The sequence below is a fragment of the Ursus americanus genome, chromosome 6, assembly GCF_024610735.1.
Source record: "Ursus americanus isolate L20-20 chromosome 6, mUrsAme1.1.p, whole genome shotgun sequence".
NCBI lineage: Eukaryota > Metazoa > Chordata > Mammalia > Carnivora > Ursidae > Ursus > Ursus americanus.
The window spans coordinates 11411183-11433035 of record NC_142132.1 but is presented as its reverse complement, the minus strand read 5'-3'; the positions used below and the strand labels follow the sequence as shown (position 1 = coordinate 11433035).

General features: G+C 40.2%; 1 protein-coding gene across 4 annotated transcripts in view; it reads left to right on the top strand.

Moving 5' to 3' along the window:
• Nucleotides 1-288: 288 nt before the first annotated feature.
• The window catches only part of SEC23IP (SEC23 interacting protein), a 42438-nt gene continuing 20873 nt past the window's right edge, over nt 289-21853 (top strand). For all 4 annotated transcript variants that reach the window (XM_045803285.2, XM_045803284.2, XM_045803281.2 and 1 more), the window contains exons 1-11: nt 289-533; nt 4291-4823; nt 7468-7690; nt 8914-9107; nt 14259-14348; nt 15889-16009; nt 17323-17412; nt 18487-18628; nt 19721-19929; nt 20270-20388; nt 20927-21079. In XM_045803285.2, coding sequence (XP_045659241.2) covers nt 371-533; nt 4291-4823; nt 7468-7690; nt 8914-9107; nt 14259-14348; nt 15889-16009; nt 17323-17412; nt 18487-18628; nt 19721-19929; nt 20270-20388; nt 20927-21079 — 2037 coding nt within the window. In that variant the 5' untranslated portion in view covers nt 289-370. The remainder of the gene's footprint in view (nt 534-4290; nt 4824-7467; nt 7691-8913; nt 9108-14258; nt 14349-15888; nt 16010-17322; nt 17413-18486; nt 18629-19720; nt 19930-20269; nt 20389-20926; nt 21080-21853) is intronic.

Below are 21853 nucleotides of genomic sequence, written 5' to 3'. Positions count from 1 at the left end.
TTGCCAGTTACACTCTTCTGTTCCTACTTTTAAGAAGCCCACAGCGCCCCCCGCAATCGGTGACCCCTCAGCGTGAGCTAGTGTCTAGATTCAGAACCGGCCGCGCGGCCACTCCCACGCTCCAGCCGCAGCCTCGGCCCCGGCACCACCCGGGAGTGTCACGTGCTAGGACTCGGCCTTGAAGCCAGCGCCGCCATGTTGGTTTCTGGCGGCGCTTTCCAGGGCAAAGGGAAAGCGGCTGACCAGCCTCCCGGAGTTCCGGGCCTTGTGCGCAAGTGCGGAAGTGTGTTGGCCCCGAGTGTGACCGGTTTCCGGCCGGTGGTGCTGCACCGGCTGCCAGGAGACGTGTAACGGACGGTGGGCCTCAGCCATGGCCGAGAGGAAACCTAACGGTGGCGGCGGTGCCGCCAACACCTCCTCATCGGGCACCAACTTACTCTTTTCCTCCTCGGCCACGGAATTCAGCTTCAACGTGCCCTTCATCCCAGTCACCCAAGCCGCCGCTGCCTCGGCCTCCTTGCTCTTGCCCGGAGGTAGTGGGGGGGGGGGGTCCGGAGGGACGAGTGTGTGTGGGGAGGCGGGAAGGGGGCGTGAGGCGACGAGGGTCGGATGGGAGGTTTTCCTTCTGTGTCGATCCGACTCTCTGGGTAGCTTGCCAGGGCCATCAGTGGCCAGGTTTGAGTGGCTCGGGGGCTTTGAGATATCGGAAGCAGGGGCCAGATCAGGAGACTTGCTCTTCGTCCAAGGAGCCCTCTGCTCCGAGGGCTGGGCGCTCCACACTGACGCTGACATTACCCAGATTTTTGTTGAACACCTATTAGTGTGCTAGGGAATGCAAAAAATGTAGTGCTTCTCAACTAGGATATCTCCTAGGAGAGACAGATTTCCTTCCTGGGGTAGACATGAAGTATTTGGAAAGTAGAGGTACAGAATGCAGTACTCCTCTTTCAAGACAGTGCTTCACTTTGTCTAAGAAGCTTTTTCTTGTTCTCCTTGCCCCCCACTCCTATGCTCACCCTAGCTCTTTCATTTCTTTATTACTATTTAGGGGTATTGCTTTTTAATGATTGCGTGGCATAACCCAGAGCATGGCATTTAGGGGCACAGACTGTGTTCCAGCCCCGGCTCTGCCAGTAACTTGCTGTATGACCTCAGTCATGTTACTTTACCTCTTTGTGCTTCACTTCCCATATTTGTACAGCCTCATAAGGCTGTAAGGAGAAGCGAATTGATTTTTGTAAGGCACTGAGTGTAGTTTCTGGCACCTAGTATTATAGAAATGTTTGTGAAGTCAACATATCTGCCTCTTTGTTTGGACTGTGGGCTTCTTGACGTCTGTGGCTATTGTTAGAGTGTGTGCTAGAGGAGTGGCTCAGGTGGTACTACTAGAAGGGCCTCACATCTCCTATACTGTACTGAGGAGTTTGTAGTTCATCCTATAGCGTATGAGAGAGCTTTGAAGCATTTTAAATTAACAAGGCAGTGAAATTAGAGGCATGTTTCAGAAAGACTGGAGTTTTCTGAAATTGCATCAGAGGAAAGCTGACCATAGCAAGAGCGGTCAATCTGGAGGCCACTGGGAGTCAGGTACGAGTGGATGGCACTCTAGCCCTACCCAGCCACATTGGGTATGAAAAGCAGGGATGAGAGGTGAGAGATTTTTTTCGTTTATAAATTGTTGTGACTTAGGGACTCACTGGAGGCCATACTGTCAGCTCTGTCAGCACACTTCTCTTCATTCAGTTTTAGCCCAAAGACCTAGCTCCCTAACTGGCGTATAATGGATACTGTGTACATGTTTTTTTTTTTCTTTTAAAGCTTTTATTTATTTATTTGACAGAGAGAGAGACAGCCAGCGAGAGAGGGAACACAAGCAGGGTGAGTAGGAGAGGAAGAAGCAGGCTCATAGCAGAGGAGCCTGATGTGGGCCTCGATCTCATAACGCCGGGATCACGCCCTGAGCCGAAGGCAGACGCTTAACCGCTGTGCCACGCAGGTGCCCCTCTTGAATGAGTATCTGAATGATTAAATGAAGGGATTGAGAAATGACGGGGGCGGGGGGAAGTCTAAGAGATGATGCTTTGATTTGAGTGTCTGGATGGATGTTGACAAACATCTGCCGAGCTAGTGTAGTGTAGTAAAAGGAGCACGTGAAGGGAGACTGTTAAGGTGATAAATGCATTTTCAGGCTTACTGAATTTGAGGTGTATGTGGCTGAGTCTGCCAAAAGCGTTGAGGAAGCAGTTGGGTAATAGGTTCTGGAACACATGAGAACAGTCTCGGTTTGAGACACAGTTGGGAGTGTCACAAGTGTACGAGTGCTCATTAAAGTTGTGGGTGTCTTTACCAAATGTGTCCATGTGTAATTAGAAAGTGCCCCTGAGGTGAGCTGGCTTCACGTTGACATGAGCATTCATTTACAATTGACGCTAATCAGAAAAAAGTTTCTTGGATCAGGTTGATCCCAAGTTGTCTTAAAGGACGAAGGATACCACAGAGGTTTTCCGCATTCTATGTTTCTAGTTGTTGAGAGATGAACTGAGAAATACAAGACAGGTGAGGTCCAGGCCGCTGAAAAGAGAGAGTGGGAATGGGAAATATATCCGAAAAGGAGAATAGAACCAGCAGACAAGGGGCTTTGTGCAGGAGGTGATATTTTATTTTTAGTTACAAAGAAACAACTGAGAGGAGTATTTTGAATAGTGGAGTATCTTAAACTGATGTGTGAGAAATATAATGGGAGCAACCTAGAAGCTCAAGCCAGACTCTCTGTGAGCGCAGGGGCCTCCTTCAGCAGAGGTCGAGAAGGATCCTGGAGCTTGAAGGCCACTCAGGGGCAAGGATCACAGCGTGCTGTCTGCTGGGTGTGGGTTCTCTGTTGGGCTCCAAGCCTCCAGCAGAAGGAGATAAGAGGGAACGAGACTGGAGAAGGAAAAGATTAGGGAGAGGAAAGTTTCTACAAGCTAAGGGTTTATAAAATCTTAGTAAGGAAGAGTAGGCTGAACTTCTGAAGCTGTGTAGAGGGAACATGCTTTTTTCTTTCTTTCTTTTGTTCTTTTTTTTTTTTTATTAAGATTTAATTTATTTAGTTGTCAGAGAGAGAGAGAGCACACACAAGCAGGGGGAGCAGCAGGCAGAAGCAGAGGGAGAAGCAGACTCCCTGCTGAGCAGGGAGCCCAATGCAGGACTTGATTCCAGGACCCTGGGATCATGACCTGAGCTGAAGGCAGACGCTTAACCAACTGAGCCACCCAGGCGTCCCAGGGAACATGCTTTTATTGTACAGTTGGTCTCAGAAGAGAAAATAATACCTGGGGTTGATAATACCTGCAGTGAAGATCATTTTGGCAAGGGGAAGTGAAGAGAACTTCCTTTGGTTAGAAAATGATTTTTCTCATGATTTGACATTCTCTAATGACTAGTTATCTGGATGTGATACTATGTGATTTTAGGGATGGCAATTAATGGTTGACCTACTTTGCCTTGGGAATACAAATACCACATGTTCATTTGTACAATGAATGCTTTGTAGGTAAGAGCCCTGACACACCCCTTCTTGTCAACAGAGTCATATCTGTACTTAAGTTTCTTATTACTGTAGAAATAAAATTATGTGTAATTTGGTAGTGGAATAATATTTGAATTATTTTTTACCAGGAAAAAATTCAAAATGAGATATAAAAATAGTAGGTACAAATTTTGTTTCTATTTTTGAAAACATCCTTATACAAATAGGTGTAATTATATATGTAAATATATATACTTTTTTTTTTTTTTAAGATTTTATTTGTTTATCTGACAGAGACACAGCCAGTGAGAGAGGGAACGCAAGCAGGGGGAGTGGGAGAGGAAGAAGCAGGCTCCGTGGAGCAGGGAGCCCGATGCGGGGCTCGATCCCAGAACCCTGGGATCACGCCCTGGGCGGAAGGCAGAGGCTTAACAACTGAGCCACTCAGGGGTCCCAGGTGTAATCTATATATATTTACAAAATAAATACTTAGCTATTTATATTAAAAAAATTAAAAGGTTGTGTACCAAAATGTTAACAGTGATTGTCTCTGGGAGGTGGGCTTATGAATGAATTCCAATTTTCCCCTCCTTTTGTTGTTTCTTATTCATATTTTCTGGTTTTTCATTTCAAAGAAAAAAGAAAAAGGTTTTCATCATTTTTTCTGTAATGCAGAAACAACAACAAAACAAGAGGTACAATCGATAGATCTGCCGCATAGGATCCTGTCTGCAGAGCAGTAGACCATCCTTTAAACCGTTTGCTCTCCTTTTCCTTTTCAGAGGATTCCACAGATGTTGGTGAGGAGGACAGCTTCCTCGGTCAGACTTCTGCTCACACATCTACCCCTCAGACATTCAGTTACTTCTCTCAGGTATCAAGCAGTAGTGATCCTTTTGGAAATATTGGACAGTCACCGTTAACAACTGTGGCAACATCAGCTGGACACTCAGCGTTCTCCAAGTCCCCGGCTGCTTTCCCTTTTACAACCGGATCCCAAGATGTGTTGAATGCATGTCCACCGCCCATTTCGAAGGCTCAGTATGGTGCTCCACCTTCTTCACAGATGGGAATGAATACTTACCTGCCTTCTCAGCCGAGTAGTCTCCCTCCTTCCAATTTCGGGAGCCCACCACCGGGAACACTGCAACAAGGACACAATCCATATCGTCATACCCCTGTGAGCAGCAGGGCCAATCCTTATATCGCACCGCCGCAGCTGCAGCAGTGCCAAACACCAGGCCATCCCGCCCATCCTCCACCCCCTGGACCCCCTGTTCAGATGTACCAGATGCCTGGAGGATCTTTGCCACCGGTATGAGACATGTTTTTATATCCACCTATTCATTCTGATTTTCTCTCTCTCTCTCTCATCTTAGGCTATGTTTTTAAAAACATTGCACTTTTTATAATCATTGTGATGATAAATTATTTTCAAAGGCCATTCTTTGTAAGCTACATGCTTTGAAGTAAACATTCTTTCAAAGGTAGCTCACCAAATGGTTCATCTATTAGTTTATATTATCAGTTTATGGAAGTAGTACTTGAGTTTAACGAGTTAACTATATGTCAATGTTTCCATATTTTAGTGTAAGATATCAATAATAAATGTCACCTGGGGATATGTGAGAGTTGAGGCAATTATTAACAGACTGCCAGCTTCTCATTTTTTAATTATCCTATTCAATCAAAACATTCAATTACAGGGACTAAAATTGATTACTCCAATAATTTATTGACATTATGAAGTTTGGGTCTAGACAGTCAAACCCTGTTTCAGGAGGGTGATGGAACAACATTTTATGAAATTCCCTTCTGCTCTTTTCCCAGCCAGTTGTTCAGCTGACTTCCATGGGGAAATCAGCTGAATCAAAAAAAAGGGAAATTATTAAAAGGAAGAATTAAGAACCCCAGCCAGTGTGGTAGGGATAGTGGTATTATAGTCAGAGTATAACCTCACTTCTTTCTTAGGGATAGAGAATGGGCTCTGTTTTATTGTTTAATTTAAATCCTGTCAACATACAAACTCTCGATAACGTTAGATTTCAGCATACTTGACGGCAACCAGAATCACAGTGTGCAGTACAGTTAACATACTAGTTTGCCAATTAAATTTTTGGAAAGTTTCTAATTAAGAATTTTTAAAGTGGTAATTTCAGACTTAAAATTGCAGGGGTGCCTGGGTGGCTTAGTTAGTTAAGCGTCCAACTCTTGATCTCAGCTAAGGTCTTGATCTCAGCGTCGTGAGTTCGAGCCTGCCACTGGGCTCTCTGCTGGGCGTGGAGCCCGCTTAAAAAAAAAAAAAAAAGAAAGTTGCAAAAACAACACTCCAGTACCCTTAACCCATATTTATCCATCATTAACATCTTACCCTTCGTGTTCTGTCACTTGCACACGTGTGCATCCTCTCTCCTGTTCTCACCATGTATGTGTGCAGTTGTTTTGGGAAACACTTGGTCAGTTGAATACATGATCACTCTTCACTCCTAAATATTTTCCTGCATATTTCCTTTTTTTTTTTTTTCTTAGATTTTATTTATTTACTTGAGAGAGAGAGTGAGCAAGAGAGAGAGCACAAGCCAGGTGGTGTGGGCAGGGAGAGGCAGAGGGAGAAGCAGACTCCCTGCTGAGCAGGGAGACTGATGTGGGGCTTGATCCCAGGACTCTGGATCATGACCTGAGCCGAAGGCAGACGCTTAACCAACTGAACCACCTAGGCGTTCCCTTGTGCATATTTCCTAAGAATAAGAAAGTTCTTTCACATAACCACAGTACAGTTAACACTGTGGTAACTTTAACGTTGATACATTCCAAAACTATTTTCGATTAAAAAATTTTAAAATAGGGGCGCCTAGGTGGCACAGCGGTTAAGCGGCTGCCTTCGGCTCAGGGCGTGATCCCGGCGTTGCGGGATCGAGCCCCACATCAGGCTCCTCCACTAGGAGCCTGCTTCTTCCTCTCCCACTCCCCCTGCTTGTGTTCCCTCTTTCGCTGGCTGTCTCTATCTCTGTCGAATAAATAAATAAAATATTAAAAAAAATTTTTAAAATAATTGTATTCTGATTTTAAAAGTATTTCCATTACAGAAAATATGAAAAATGCAGAATAGTCAAACGATTAAAAATCGCCCCTTGGTAACAGCTGTTTTCATTTTGTTATATGTCTTTGTTATATTTTTTTCTAGACAAACATATTTCTGCGAACATTTTTTAGATGTTAAGATTTTTTCTAAAACATTTTTAATGGCTCTAGAGAATTCCAGCATTTAAGTAACATAATTTATTTAATCAGGTCTCTGTTGGACATTTAGATTGTGTCCATTGACTGCCTATTATAAATGACCTTTTGTATACATCTTTGTAGGTAAATTTTTACTTGTTTCTTAATTACATCTTTAGGATGAGTTCTTAGAAATGGAATGGCCAGGTCAAGGAATGTGCAAGTTATAAAGATTAACTAAATCATAGAAGACATACTGCTAGATTGATTTCTGTGGAGGTGCTAGTTTATTTTGCCATGAGTTTACAGAAGCCCAGTTTACTTTTATTTTATTTATTTATTTATTTTTTTAAGATTTTATTTATTTATTTGAAAGAGAGAGAAACAGCCAGTGAGAGAGGGAACACAAGCAGGGGGAGTGGGAGAGGAAGAAGCAGGCCCATAGCGGAAGAGCCTGATGGGCTCGATCCCAGAACGCCGGGACCACGCCCTGAGCCGAAGGCAGACGATTAACCACTGTGCCACCCAGGCGCCCCCCAGTTTACTTTTAAAACTAATGTTGGATTTTGTGAGATTTTTAAAAAAATTTTCGTTGCTTTAAGGCCTAGTTATTAGACTAACCAGTTGTCTAGAAATACATGTAGGACGATCATTACTAATGTCACTTTGGATCTGAGGCATACATGGAATTGTTTTTTCGGACAAGCATCATAGTCCTCTAACTTTTTTGTGTCCTCCAGATGCCTCCTTCAGTGCCATCAGGGTCGACCCCTCCAACGCAACAGCAGGCCCTCGCTAGACCTGCAGGTCCCTCTGTGCAAGCGCCACCTCCTTTTCTGCTTCAAAACCAATACGAACCTGTTCAGCCCCACTGGTTTTACTGCAAGGAGGTAGAATACAAACAACTATGGATGCCTTTCAGTATGTTTGACTCTTTGAATCTTGAAGAAATCTATAATTCAGGTAAGTACTGATCATGCATCATTTGTATCTGATTTTAGGAAGAGAAGAAATAAAGAGTATTTATCCATGGCTTATTACTTTTTGTGAATGTCAGCTTTCTTAGTCCTTGTAGACCCCCACCAGACTCTGTACCTTAAAACAGTGATATTAACTTGAGTCCTGAGTTATTTGAGCAAGGTTTTTAAAGAAATGTTTTAATAATTTTCTTCTTTGCTTAAAGGTGTTTTAAGTTAGAGAAATAGAGTAGTTCATATAATGTGGGTGTCAATTTTTCTATTTCCCTTATTCATTTGTAGCTAATGGGCATTTATAAAACATCTTCTTTGGAACTCTTGTTCCCGAAGATGCTCTGAAAAGTGTTCTGTGGTCAGGTGAGTTTTGGAAGTGATTTAATCCCATTCACCTTTTGAGATAGTGCACTGTAGTGTCTTAAGGCTCTGAGAATTGGAGTATGGAAATATGTGTTTGTGTTTATGATTTTTTTTTTTAAGACTTTATTTACTGAGAGAGAAAGAAAGAGCAAGCAAGAGAGAGAGCACAAGCAGGGGAGAGGGCAGAGGGAGAAGCAGATTCCCTGTTGAGCAGGGAGCCTGATTCGGGACTTGATCCCAGGATTCTGGGATCATGACCTGAGCCGAAGGCAGATACTTCACCGATGGAGCCACCCAGGTGTCCCTATCCTGATGATATTTCATCATGGGACTTAAAAATCACTTGTTAATACTCCCTAGAAATATACTTTATGGAGCATTGCTGCTTTTATTAAAAAAAGAAAACCCAGCAGTTATTTGAATTATTTTATGATTTTTTTAAAAAATGGTCATTCTTTTTTTAAGATTTTATTTATTAGAGAAGAGAGTGCTAGTGCATGCACACGAGCAGGGGGGAGGGGCAGAGGGAGAGGGCGGAACCAAGGAGCCCAGTGCGGGACTCAATCCTGGGACCCTGGGGTCCTGACCTGAGTCGAAGGCAGACGTTTAACCGACTGAGCCACCCAGGAGCCCCTTAAATGATCATGTTTTAAAACTTTGCTCTGGCTATTTTTTCTTCACTTAAGAAGAGTCCTGATTTTGAGCAGGACAAATTAATCTTAAAATTCTATTTTTAAACAAAAATGAACTTAGTTCTTTGTCTTTTAGGATCAGCCAGTCACCATATTCGTTATTTATTACTTTTAAACATGCCTTGTTACTGTCGGGTAAAATGTGGATTTTGTGCTCCAGTCCAGCCAGACCCTGAGAGCGTGGTTCTAGGCACGGATGGAGGGCGCTATGACGTGTATCTCTATGACCGAGTGAGGAAGGCTGTGTACTGGGAGGAGGAGCCTGCTGAAGTGAGACGCTGTACTTGGTTTTACAAAGGGGACACAGACAGCAGGTTTATTCCCTATACAGAGGAGTTCAGTGAAAAACTAGAGGTACGTGGACTTTATTCCTTTACTCGTTTCTTTAAAAAAACATGTGCCCTGTATATATCGGAGCCTCCTATAACACCACTCACAATGGAGCCAACTTTATTTTTTTTTAAGAATTATTTGCTTACTTTAGAGAGGGAGGGAGAGAGTGCGTGCACGAATGTGTGAGCGTGGGCGAGGGGCAGAGGGAAAGAATCTCAAGCAGACTCCCTGCTGAGCACAGAGCCTGACTTGGGGCTTGATCCCAAAACCCAGCGATCATGACCTGAACCAAAGTCATGAATCAGTCGCTTAACCAGCTGAGCCACCCAGGTGCCCTGAGAGGCAACTTTATTTATACGTGCGTGTTTATTTATAAGAGCCTGTTTTGATCCTGTTCACAAAGAGGATTGCTTTTTAAGTGGTGCCGTTGTTCATGGATGCTAATCATGACCTCTGTGTCTGAAGGTAGACTGTTTTTTAGGGACATATTACAAACCTAAAAAGGTTCTTGTAGCAAACTTTCAAATCAACTTAGTCTGCTGGGATCTGTTGTTAACAGCACGTGCCAAGCATATGGATGCTTTTCAAATTACTGTTCAGTAAAAGGCTTGAGATTAATCTCTGATTTTTGAAAATAAATAGAAAACAGAATAGGAATACATGTCTCAAGACTTATTAGCCATTTTAAAAAATAAAAATGCTGGGTAATGTTTTATATAATTGTGTTAATTTCTTATGATTAGTCTACTTTGTGGTTGAATTAAATGTTTGAAATAAGTTAAATGATTCGATTTGCATACATGGAAACGAGATACAGAACACCGTAGTTACTATTGTTTAATGTTGTAGTTATTAAAACTTGGATAACCAGTGCTAACAGAAAACATTAAAACATGATTATGTTACTGGTGAAAGGGGCCTCTAAAATGTTAACCTTCCCTAGTTCATATTTTGAATAGCTTTAGGTAGGGACTAGACCTTACGTTTTGTTTAGGAGCTGATAGTCAAGTTTAATAGCTAACTATTAATTATTAAATTTTGTGTTTGAAGAATATAATATTTAATAGAGATAAGAGAAAAATTAAATCACAATCATGTCATCCTTTCAGATTGAACCCCTACATTTAAAAATATTTTTTTAGACAATTATCCATATACATACTTTTTCTAACATTTATAATAGTTATAGACTTTTTGTGGCATATTTTGCTTTTTAAAAATATTTATAAATGCATTAAAAAATTTTTTTTTATTTGTTTATCTGACAGTGCATACAAGCAGGGGGAGGGACAGAGGGAGAGGGAGAAGCAGGCTCTCCGCTGAGTAGGGAGCCCAACATGGGCTGGATTCCAGGATCCTGGGATCACGACTTGAGCCAAAGGCAGACACTCAACCAACTGAGCCCCTGAGGCGCCCCATATGAACGCATTTTTTTAAAAAGATTTATTTGAGAGAGAACATGAGCAGGGGAGTGGGGCAGAGGGAGAAGCAGACTCCCTGCTGATCTGGGAGCCTGATGTGGGGCAGATCCCAGGACCCCAAGATCATGACCTGAGCTGAAGGCAGATGCTTTACTTAATGAGCCACCCAGGTGCCCCTATAAATGCATTTCTGAGGTATTATCAATTGTACCTGTTCTGGAAATAACTAATCTCTACAGTAGTGACTATGAAATACAATTTTATAACCAAATCGACCCCAAAAGGTAAGCCTTGGCCTAAAGTAAGACAGGTGTTTGTTGGGGAAAGTGAATTGGAAAAGAGGCTTGTTGAGAGCACAGGCTTCAAATTTTTTAAATTTCAACTCATGGTATGAGATGCATTTGACATTGGAATTTAGTATACACATTTATACACACACACATACACACACATTTATCAGAAATAGTGGTGTGTGTTAACTGACTCTGAGGAATAAAAGCCCCTGATTTACAGCATTTGCTGATTTCCTTTTTGAGCTATCTACAGGATGTCAACTGACACAGTTGAGAAGAGTTGTCATGCGTACTCAGGAGCTGGTGTGAGCCTGCTCTCACACACCCCTAAAAACAAAGGCCCATGGAACAGTACTTAACATTTACCAGGTGCCACTCTGATATTTTCTATTTCATTTGAAACATTGATTTTATAATTTATTACTAGTCATCACCCACAGTTTGAAAAACACTGATTTAGAACAGAGTCAGAACCCGGTTAAGAAGAGCAAAGACTGAAAAGAAGGCATAAAATTAATTTTGTTCTTGGAAGTATCACATACCAGGAGGCACAGTCTCCTTAAACATAATTTTAGTTATTTGAATGAGGGAAAAAAAGGTGTAAAGGAATGCTGATATCCGTAGCTTAATTTTAGACCAAAATTATTAAGCAAATGTGTACTATAATTTTTGGTATCTTTGCTAGGACCCTACTGAAGGTATAACATCCTGAGTTTAGTCCTATTATTTTGAAGCTAAGGCACCTAGTCTAAGTAAAGTCTAAGCAGTATCTAAAAATATTCTCTTTATCTCAACTGTATTTGATTGTAAGTGGATGACACAAGCTTTGAGGGTGGGATAGCTGTCCACTTACTGACCATCTCAACAGCACACAACTCTTCTTCATCTGGGGAGATCTTAGCTCTTCTTCAGCGTCTTTCATGATGCTCAGACCAGATCAGGGAAGATGCAGAGGAGGTTAGGAAGTGAGAAAGCCAATGAGAAGAAGAAAAGCAGACATATTTCTCAATATTGTGTAGGTGATTCTGTACTTGTACTTCTGTACTGAGACAAAACAACAGAAGAGTCGGAAACAGAAAACACCTTCTCTTTGATGATGACATGATTATGTGCATAGAAAGTCAGGGGAACTTTTAGAAATACCATTAGGGGTACCTGGGTGGCTCAGTTGTTAAGCATGTACCTTCAGCTCGGGTCATGATCCCAGGGTCCTGGGATTGAGCCCCGCATTGGGCTCCCTGCTTGGCGGAAAGCCTGCTTCTCCCTCTCTCACTCCCCCTGCTTGTGTTCCCTCTCTCACTTTCTCTCTCTCAAATAAATAAATACAATCTTGAAAAAATTAAAAAAAATACCATTAGCACTGTAGGTCTGGTTATAAAATCAACATATATGAATTAATGGTATTCCCATATGACAGCAATAACTAACTAGAGGAGGGTGCCTGGCTGGCCCAGTTGGTAGAGTGTGTGTGACTCTTGATCTCAGGGTCGTGAGTTCGAGCCCCACGTTGGGCATGGAGCCTTTTTTTTTATAAAAGAAAGAAATAACTAGCACCCATAATAAAAAAGAGAAGATGCTATTTATAACACTACCAAAGCTATAGGCTAAGTAGAAAAAAGTCTGACAGATACTTTTACGAGCTTGTGGAGGAAAACTGATGATCTCAAGAAATGGAGCTAAATATGTTCACAGATACACAGTTAAGATGTCAGTTCTTCCCAAATTATTTTATTAATTTTATGTAATCCCAGTGAAAATTACATCAGGGTTTTTAAGGTAAAATTTGCAAACTGCTCCTGCATTTTATATGGAGGGTGAAAGTGTCAAGAACAGCCAAGACCCTTTAGAAGAATGGCATGTGGAAACTTGCTCTACCAGACAACATTTATTCTAAAATTATGGATTGAAAGGGAATATGAAAAAATGCAAATAATTCTTAAGATGGTGAAACTTTTCTTTCTTTAAACATTTTTATTTGTAATCTTGCTTTTAAAAATCATAAATAGGGGCGCCTGGGTGGCACAGCGGTTAAGCGTCTGCCTTCGGCTCAGGGCGTGGTCCCGTCGTTCTGGGATCGAGCCCCACATCAGGCTCCTCCGCTATGAGCCTACTTCTTCCTCTCCCACTCCCCCTGCTTGCGTTCCCTCTCTCGCTGGCTGTCTCTATCTCTGTCGAATAAATAAATAAAATCTTTAAAAAAAATCAAATAAATATAAAAATTACAAAAAGCCAAGTGAGGAAGAGTCAAAGGGATAGAGGCTGATGGAGAGGAATCATTAATCAGTGACTGTCCAGGAGACAGAAAGAAACTTGTCTTTTTTGACACGATTGTCAAATAATCATTGTTACTAATTTTTAAAAAAACTTTGGACAGTGGGCGTGGCAGAGTTTCCACAATACCTAATCTTGTGTCTCTCTCCAAGAGGCCCTTAGACTTTTTTTTTTTTTAATTTTTGCCTTGTTGAAAGCAGAATACTATATCTGGAGGAAGAGTAAGAAAACAGTTCAACTGTCATGTCTTTTTTTTGTTGTTGTTAAGATTTTATTTATTTATTTGACAGAGAGCACAATCGGGGAGCAGCAGGTAGAGGGAGAAGCAGGCTCCCCACTGAGCAGGGAGTCCAATGAGAGGCTTGATCCCAGGGCCCTGGGATCATGACCTGAGCTGAAGGCAGATGCTTAACCAAGGGAGCCACCCAGGCGCCCCTCCACAGTCAGTCTTCGGAGTCAGAAAGTTGAGGGTGGGAGTGAACTGCGGTTCTCCCATTGCTACTTGACAGTGTGTAATCTCATGCAGCTGTGAATTTAAACTGTCTACTAGGGGTTGAATTGTGTCCTCCTTTCCAGCCTCCAAAAGATATGTTGAAGTCCTAACCTCTAGTGCCTCCGAATGTGATCTTACCTGGAAATAGGATGCTTGCAGATATAATTAAGATGAGATCATTCTGGAGAAGGGTGGGTCCCTAATCCAATATGATTTGATGTCATACCATGTAAAAATAGAGAATGGGAAGGTTTCATCTGTAAGCCAGAGGACACTAAAGATTGCTGGTAAACCACCAGAAGCTAAGAAGAGGCAAGGAAGGAGTTCCCTGTAGGTTTCCGAGGGACATGGCCTGTTGACGCTTGACTTCAGACTTCTAGCCTCCACAACTGTGAGACAGTACATTTCCGTTTGAAGCCATTCGGTTTGTGATACTTTGTTACCACAGGCCTAGGAAACAAATAGGCTGTGTAAACCTTTGTTTTCTCCTCTCTATAATGGGGATAATCTTATTTAGTAGTGATTGAGAGTAATTAATTAAATAAGTTATATAAAGTGACAAGTGTAATTAATTAGTACATGAGAGCCGCTATTACATTATTTTTATTATCATTGTAGTTATACTTTTGTTCCACACTTTTTCTCAATGTGGTATAAATTTATCTTACCGGATTATATTTTTCCACTGTTTTAGGCTGAATATAAAAAAGCAGTAAGCACGAATCAGTGGCACCGTAGATTAGAGTTCCCGAGTGGAGAGACAATCGTTATGCACAATCCAAAGGTAATGTTATTGCTTAAGATACTAAAATGTTAGGTTCGTTTTAATAATTATTTTGCCGAATGTGGTTGATAAATGTTCATTTTAATTAACTTCTGCAGGGGTGTATTTATAAGAAGTTCATTGTTTTTAAAAGCTTACTGTAGTTTGTTCACATTGATCACAGAAACAAAAATAAAATTTTTAATTTTTCTCATGAAGTTTCTGCTTATGGTAGCATGTTAGCTGAAGCTTAGTATGCTCCATCAAAGTTGTTTGATAAACGTTTGCACTCGATCAGAGGTCGGCAGGCTTTTTCTGTAAAGGGCGGGAGAGTAAATATTTAATTCTTCTAGGCTGTGTGATCTCTGTTGCGGCTGTCAGCTCTGCCTGTGTAGCCTGAAAGCAGCTGCAGATATTACATGAACCAGCGGGTGTGTCTGTTGCAGTAAAACTTTATTTATAAAGGTGGTAGCTCGGATTGGGTATGCAGGCCATGGTTTGTCCACCGTGACCCTTGATGGTGGTTTGTGTCAACTTTTAAAAATATGTCCTCCATTTTCTTACTTGTATTGTCTCCATGAACTTTTTTTTTTGTTTGTTTGTTTGTTTTTTAAGATATTGATTAGGGGGTTCTTTCATTTACCATACTTCATCCCTCTGGGTTCCGGGTTCCTCATCTGCAATAAGTACCTCCCAGGCTCATATTTTAGATAAAAAGAAAGTAATTTATCCAAAAACACCCAGCATAGTGCTTGGCATACAGGAATTTTTCAGAACATGGGCCATTGATTTATTTCGGAGAAGTATACAAGAAAACAAAAATAATTTTAATCCCACCACTTCTGTAGTCCTTATTTGAGATAAAATAAAAACATTTATATACCTACAAAATTTAAACGGTATATAAAGGTGTCAAATCAAAAAAGCCTCTTACCTCTGCATTTCCCATTTCTCCTCCTGATGGTAACTACTCTTAACATTTGCTTTTCATTTGTTTTTGATGCAGACACAAACATTTTGCATACCATCTTGCATGCCTCCTTTTTTTTTTTTTTAAGAAAAATTTCTGTGTGACATGGGACTAAATTTAGTTGATTTAACAGAATATATGTTTTCCTAAAAAGTGGTGGGTAAATCAATTTTTGGCATTGAAATTGAACTTGTAAATTAATTGGGAATCTTGCTATTTAAAGAATTTTGCCTTAAATATTTTTGTAGATGAAGATTCCTCCGTTCTAGGTAATTTTTCTTAATTTCTTATATGTAAACCTGGGTTTTTATGTTACATTTTTAAAATCAAGGTGTACTACTTCCGACTTAGTTGTAGTATTTTCCAGTATAAGCATTGGAAATAAGGGTATAGATCTGCCTAGTTTTAATGGTTAATGTGAACACTAGCAGGACTGTTAAAAATTGTTTTGGGAGAACAATACTAGTACTCGATTTGTAAACTGTTGTTACTATGAAGTAGTTTATTATGTATTGAAATAAATTATTTAGCCTGTAGTGGAAATGAACTTGGTCCTGAGGTCTGTCATAATCCTTCCGTCCTCTCTTGAAGGTTATTGTTCAGTTCCAGCCTTCGTCAGTGCCAGATGAATGGGGAACCACACAAGATGGACAGACAAGGCCCAGGGTTGTAAAGCGTGGAATTGATGATAACCTTGATGAGATTCCTGATGGTGTGTATAGTTTGTTTAGGGCCAAGGTCATTTTTAGACTCCTCTATTTTAGCACCATTTTTTAGAATGCTGAGAAAAAAGAAGCCATTATTAGGACTACCTGTCGTAACATGCAGAAATCAGCCAGGTTGGCACATATCTTTATTTTATTACTTTTATATCTGTTTATTTTAAAATTTAGAATTCTGTTGAAGATATACAAGCCATATGATGTAGATTGTAAAAGATGTGTTGTTGTGGAGAAGTACTTTGCTGGTTGAAACTAGGCTTTTGGCAATATTTTTGAGCTTTTGTGATCATGTCTCGTCCAGTTTGTGTTGCTCTGTACGGAAGTTGGCAAACTTTTTCTGTTAAGGGCCAAATAGTAAATGTTTCAGGCCATACGGACTTTGCTGCATCTATTCAGTTCTGTCATTGTAGTGTGAAAGCATCTGTAGATGGTTTCAAATGAGCACAGCTGTGTTCCAGTAAAGCTATAAAAACCAGGCAGTGAGCAGGATTTGGCCTATTTGACCAACCCCTGCTTCAGTGTAAGTGCTTTGATTTCTCCTGTTATACCGTTTAAAATACAGATTTTATTTTGATGATTACATATTTCATTTTTTTTCTTTGTCTTATGAAATTACACATATAAATAAGTGTTCTCATATTATGAATGTGAACAAAATAACCAGAGGCAAATAACTTGTAGTTGTTTCTGTATGCCAGAGTAAAATAATAGATTTAATTTGGTTTTCCTGTATATAACTTGAAGATGTTGTAGTATGTAGAATATATATTATATAGGAAAAGGGAAGGATTTGGGGAAAATATTTTATTCATTAATTTATTTTATTACACCCGATGTGGAGCTTGAACTCATGACCCCAAGATCAAGAGTCGCATACTCTTCCGACTGAGCCTGCCAGGTGCCCCATTGGGGGAAATATTTTAAGGTTTAATGTTGGCATATTACTTTTCCATGTGGGTCTTAGTCTTCTGGGGAATTCTGAAGAAACCATAAAGGTTATGGAGCGTCAGTAGGTACAAAACTGCTGGTTATCATATGCTCATAGTCTCTGAGATCACAGGTGGCATGCTTCCTCCACCTCTTGGTCTAGTTCACTATTATTTGCCAAGATGGACCTTGAGCTTTGTTCTTCTCATTTCATAGAGAGTATTGAAGCTTATTAACTTGGAAGGGTCTTAAATTTCTTTGCCCAGTTTGTGATGACAAAAGGGATATTTAGAATATTGCTATTTAAATCCGAAAACCCAAACAATTTTCCAGCTTGTATGTATGCACATAGGCATGTATATTATTTCTTCTGTAGGGGAAATGCCTCGGGTTGATCATTTGGTGTTCATGGTACATGGCATTGGACCTGTGTGTGACTTGCGCTTTAGAAGTATTATTGAATGTGGTAAGTATTAGTCATTTTATTTCATGGAATGAATTGATAAGTAATAGAAGAACTTTTAAATGTTCATTTTTTTTTAAAGATTTTATTTATTTATTTGAGAGAGAGAGAGTGAGAGAGTGCACAAACAGGGAGGAGTAGAGGGAGTGGGAGAAGACTCCCCGCTGAGCAGGGAGCCTGATGCGGGGCTTAATCCCGTGACTCCGGGATCATGACCTGAGCCGGAGGCAGATGCTTAACTGAGCCACCCAGGAGCCCTTTAAATGTTCATTTTTAAGAGTTTCTGGCTGTTTACTACTGGCTGAGAAACTGTAAGAGGAGATTTAAATGGTCACTGGGAAATAATTTGTACTTGATTTGCTCTTACGATGTGGGTAACTCATAAAATCCTAGACTAAAGGATTAGAAGGGATCTTGAAAATAATTTAGCCTTTCTGACAGACAGCCTCTGCCTAGGCACTTCCGGCAACTGTAGGTATACCTGTGCACTGAACTGATTTAAAGTGAATTATTGAAAGAAGTTTTTAATGGAACAATGAATGTGCCTGTTTTACTTAAATTTTTGAAGTTTTATTTTTATATCTGTGTCATAATAGTTCATATTTATTGAATACTTGATTTGTACCAGGCATTTTGCATGGATCCTATTACTCACCTCTCACGATAAACCTTGGGGGGGGGGGAACAGGTGCTGTCACTGTTCTCCCCACTACTAGGTGAGGCACTGAAGTCCATGGGCGTAAGTTAACCTCTCCTGTAGCATGGTCTGTGGGTTCTCAAGCAGGAATCCTGTGGCAGACAGTTCAATTCCAGAGTCTGTACCCACACTGCCATGCTGCCTTCCAGGAATGGTAGTTCAATGTTTATCAGTCATTTATACATTCCTCTAAAACATTGAAAAAAAAGAGCTTCCTAAAGTTGGGTTTTTCCTTTTTGGACTGATTTCATCATTTTTTTTTCCTTAAAAAGTTTGTTATATAAAAAATACTAGCATATTTGAGGGAATTACTAACTACCCATCAAGCCCGGAAATTAAATCAATTTAATTTGTCTTCCCTGATTTTTTTTTTTTTAAAGTGGATGATTTTAGGGTGGTTTCTCTGAAATTGCTGCAGACACATTTCAAGAAATCTTTAGACGATCGGAAAGTAAGCAGAGTGGAATTCCTTCCTGTTCCCTGGCATAGTTCCTTGGGTGGGGATGCCACGGGTGTTGACAGGTTTGTGGACTTTGATAGCTCATCGTTCAGATTGGTCAAACGCCGATTCAAAATTTAAGCCGTAATATGAAATAGTTTATTGTAACTTCAACAAATGTGTTCAACAAATCTATTCCTTTATGTAAATGATGTAGTTGCTCTGACGTAGGATTTAAACACTGACTGTTAATGATTATACGCTACTTTTCTGTGTGCGCACGCATATGTCTGTGTAAATATTTAAGGGAATCTGAGAACTGTAAGCCAGTTTTAGAATACTGTTGTCATCTACCGTAGTTCAGACGGGGGCTGTCCTGTACATTGCAGGATGTTTGGGAGCATCCTGGCCTCCACCCATTGGACAACACCCCACACCCCCAATAGCCAGAAAGATCTCCCGTCCTTTTTAAAGGCCAGCAACATCTCTAGGCACCGTGACAGCTAAAAGTGCCTCAGTCGGTTTTGAATGCTCCCAATTGAGAAACACAGGTTTAGATAATATTTATCCTAGGACACAGGGCTAATAACGTATCTGGATTTTAGTGAAGATCATAAATATTTCCGGGTACATGGTTTAATAAAACTAATTCTACAAACAGCATTCTGTGTTATTCCGTGTATTATTCCATGGTAGGTCCTGTTGTGATGAGAGTGTAATCTCTCTCTGTGGGTGTTCGTGCGCTCTACTATATCCACCCTCAAATCAAGAAAGATTTTCAGTGCATCAAACTCCTTTCTCTTTCCTTGCTATATTCCTTGTTTTCCTTTCCACCACAGTTTTTGTCAGGTATCCTGATTTCCAATTAATTGGAAGAAAAATGGAAAAGCAGCCTTTCATCTTTAAAGATAAAATTAAAACTTTTACATAGGCCCTATTTTATGTGATAACTCTGGGGAATCCCCAAAGTCATAGTACAGGTGTAGGCACACATCCACTTTTTTGATTTATCTTGATTCATTTTTAATAACTTGTCTACAGAATCAACTCATAATTAGTCTGTGGGATTCTTACACTCATTGTATATTTAGAAATCACTATCTAAACTTTAAAAAAGCCTGTAGATGTAAAGTGGCTAGTGACTGAACATCCTTTTTTTTTTCTTTCTAAAACAGGAATATTAAGAAAATCACTTTACCAAGTATTGGTCGGTTTCGTCATTTTACCAATGAAACCTTGCTAGATATTTTATTTTACAATAGCCCCACCTACTGTCAGACAATTGTGGAAAAAGTAGGAACGGAGATAAACCGTCTGCATGCACTTTTTATGAGTCGGAATCCAGACTTCAAAGGAGGAGTCTCTGTTGCTGGTCACAGTTTAGGTAAAACTGTCAAATATCCACATTTTAAACATAATTTTTATTGAATTATCACTGCTTCTAGTGAGGGTAACATTGTTAGTACAAGGTTTAGAATTATTTTAAGTTTTATAAAGGGTAGACATGAATGCGTTGAGTTTAGGTTCTGCCTTTGCTTTTCAATTACCTAGGAATGCTTTATATTTTAATTTATGCTGCTGTTTGGTAAAATAAGAATATTGATCAGATCTTGATGACATTTAACTTTTGTATGACTTCTGCCTACGGACTTTGGGGAAAAAAGTAGGAAAATTTACTTATAAAAGTATTAGTCATTATAAAGCAACATGTAATTTTTTTTTAGGGTCTTTAATATTGTTTGACATCCTGTCTAATCAAAAAGATTTGAATTTGTCAAAGTCTCCTGGGCCTTTTGCTGTTGCTAATGGAGTTGTGAAGCAGCCACATTTTCAGGAAAAGCAGGTATGGCCTGGTTAACATATTTAGATTAGAGATGAAGCCAAATAGTTTTCTGAAGTCTGAACTGTTTCCTGAATTTTTTTTTTTTAAATTTATTTAAGTAATCTCTATACCCAGTGTAGGGCTTGAACTTGCAACCCTGTGATCAAGAGTCCTATGCCCTTCTGACTGAGTCTGTCAGGTGCCCCTGAAATGTTTTTATAAATCATAGTGTCCTGAGGTTTATAATAAGTGTGATAGAATCATTTAGCTTCTTTGAGTTTCTCACTTGTCTTCCTTATGGATTATAAATTTAAAATGGAGAAAGTTTATGATTTAAAAAAATGTTAAGTAAATTATTGCAGAAAACGGGAGCAAGAGTGATTTATTCAATTGATGTACTTTTTTAGAATATTCAAACTTTGGATGATAAACTACCTGAAATTATGATTTCTGTATGGAGCAAAATTGTTTAAGATTTGCTGTTGATCAGGAGACATTTTATGGGAGTTTTTCTGAGGTTTGCAATGTTCCCCTGCCTTTTTTTTTTCTTTTCCTTAAGGTGCCTGAAGAGCCAAAGTTGACTTTGGAGGAGTCTTGTGACCTTGATGTTGAAAATGAAGAAGTCCTAAGTTTGCAAGAAACTCTGGAAGCACTTAGCCTCTCTGAATATGTTAGCACTTTTGAAAAGGAGAAGATTGATATGGAATCTCTGGTACTGAGGATAGTTTGATTCTTTTTTTTTTTGGTGGGCAGCAAAGCAAAGTTTATTGAGTGATAGTAAAGTGATAGTATAAAGCTCCCAAAGAGGAAGGGGACCTGAGAGGGTTGCCCTGATTCATTTTTTTTTTTAAAGATTTTATTTATTTATTCGACAGAGATAGAGACAGCCAGAGAGAGAGGGAACACAAGCAGGGGGAGTGGGAGAGAAGCAGGCTTATAGCAGAGGAGCCTGATGTGGGGCTCGATCCCATAACGCCGGGATCACACCCTGAGCCGAAGGCAGGCGCTTAACCGCTGTGCCACCCAGGCGTCCCTGGTAATACCTTTTAAAATACAAAAAATATTAAAAAAAAAATACAAAAAATCTTTTGCCCCAGCAATTTTCCAGGAATAATGCCAAATACAGAAATATTCACATAAGATACCTATAAGGATGCTCGCCGCAGCGCTGTTTATGATAGCAAAACCTGTAAACACCTTCCGCGTGCGCTGGTCGGGCGCTAGTGAAATAGTTTATGGTGCTGCACGTAATGAGTTGTAGTTGTTGCATGAATGAGGCGGTGTCAGAGATAATGGCAGGCAACGATTTCTAAGATGCGTTATGTGAAAAGAGCACAGTTCAGTCCCATTTGCATAGCAGTCTACACACACAAGGAAAACCACGTAGGTGCTGTGTATACAGAAGGTGTATAGAGCCTCAGAGAACTGGGTGGTTGGGACAGGAGTGGAGGGGAGAGACTTCATTGTCTGCTTGGCTGTGTAGCTT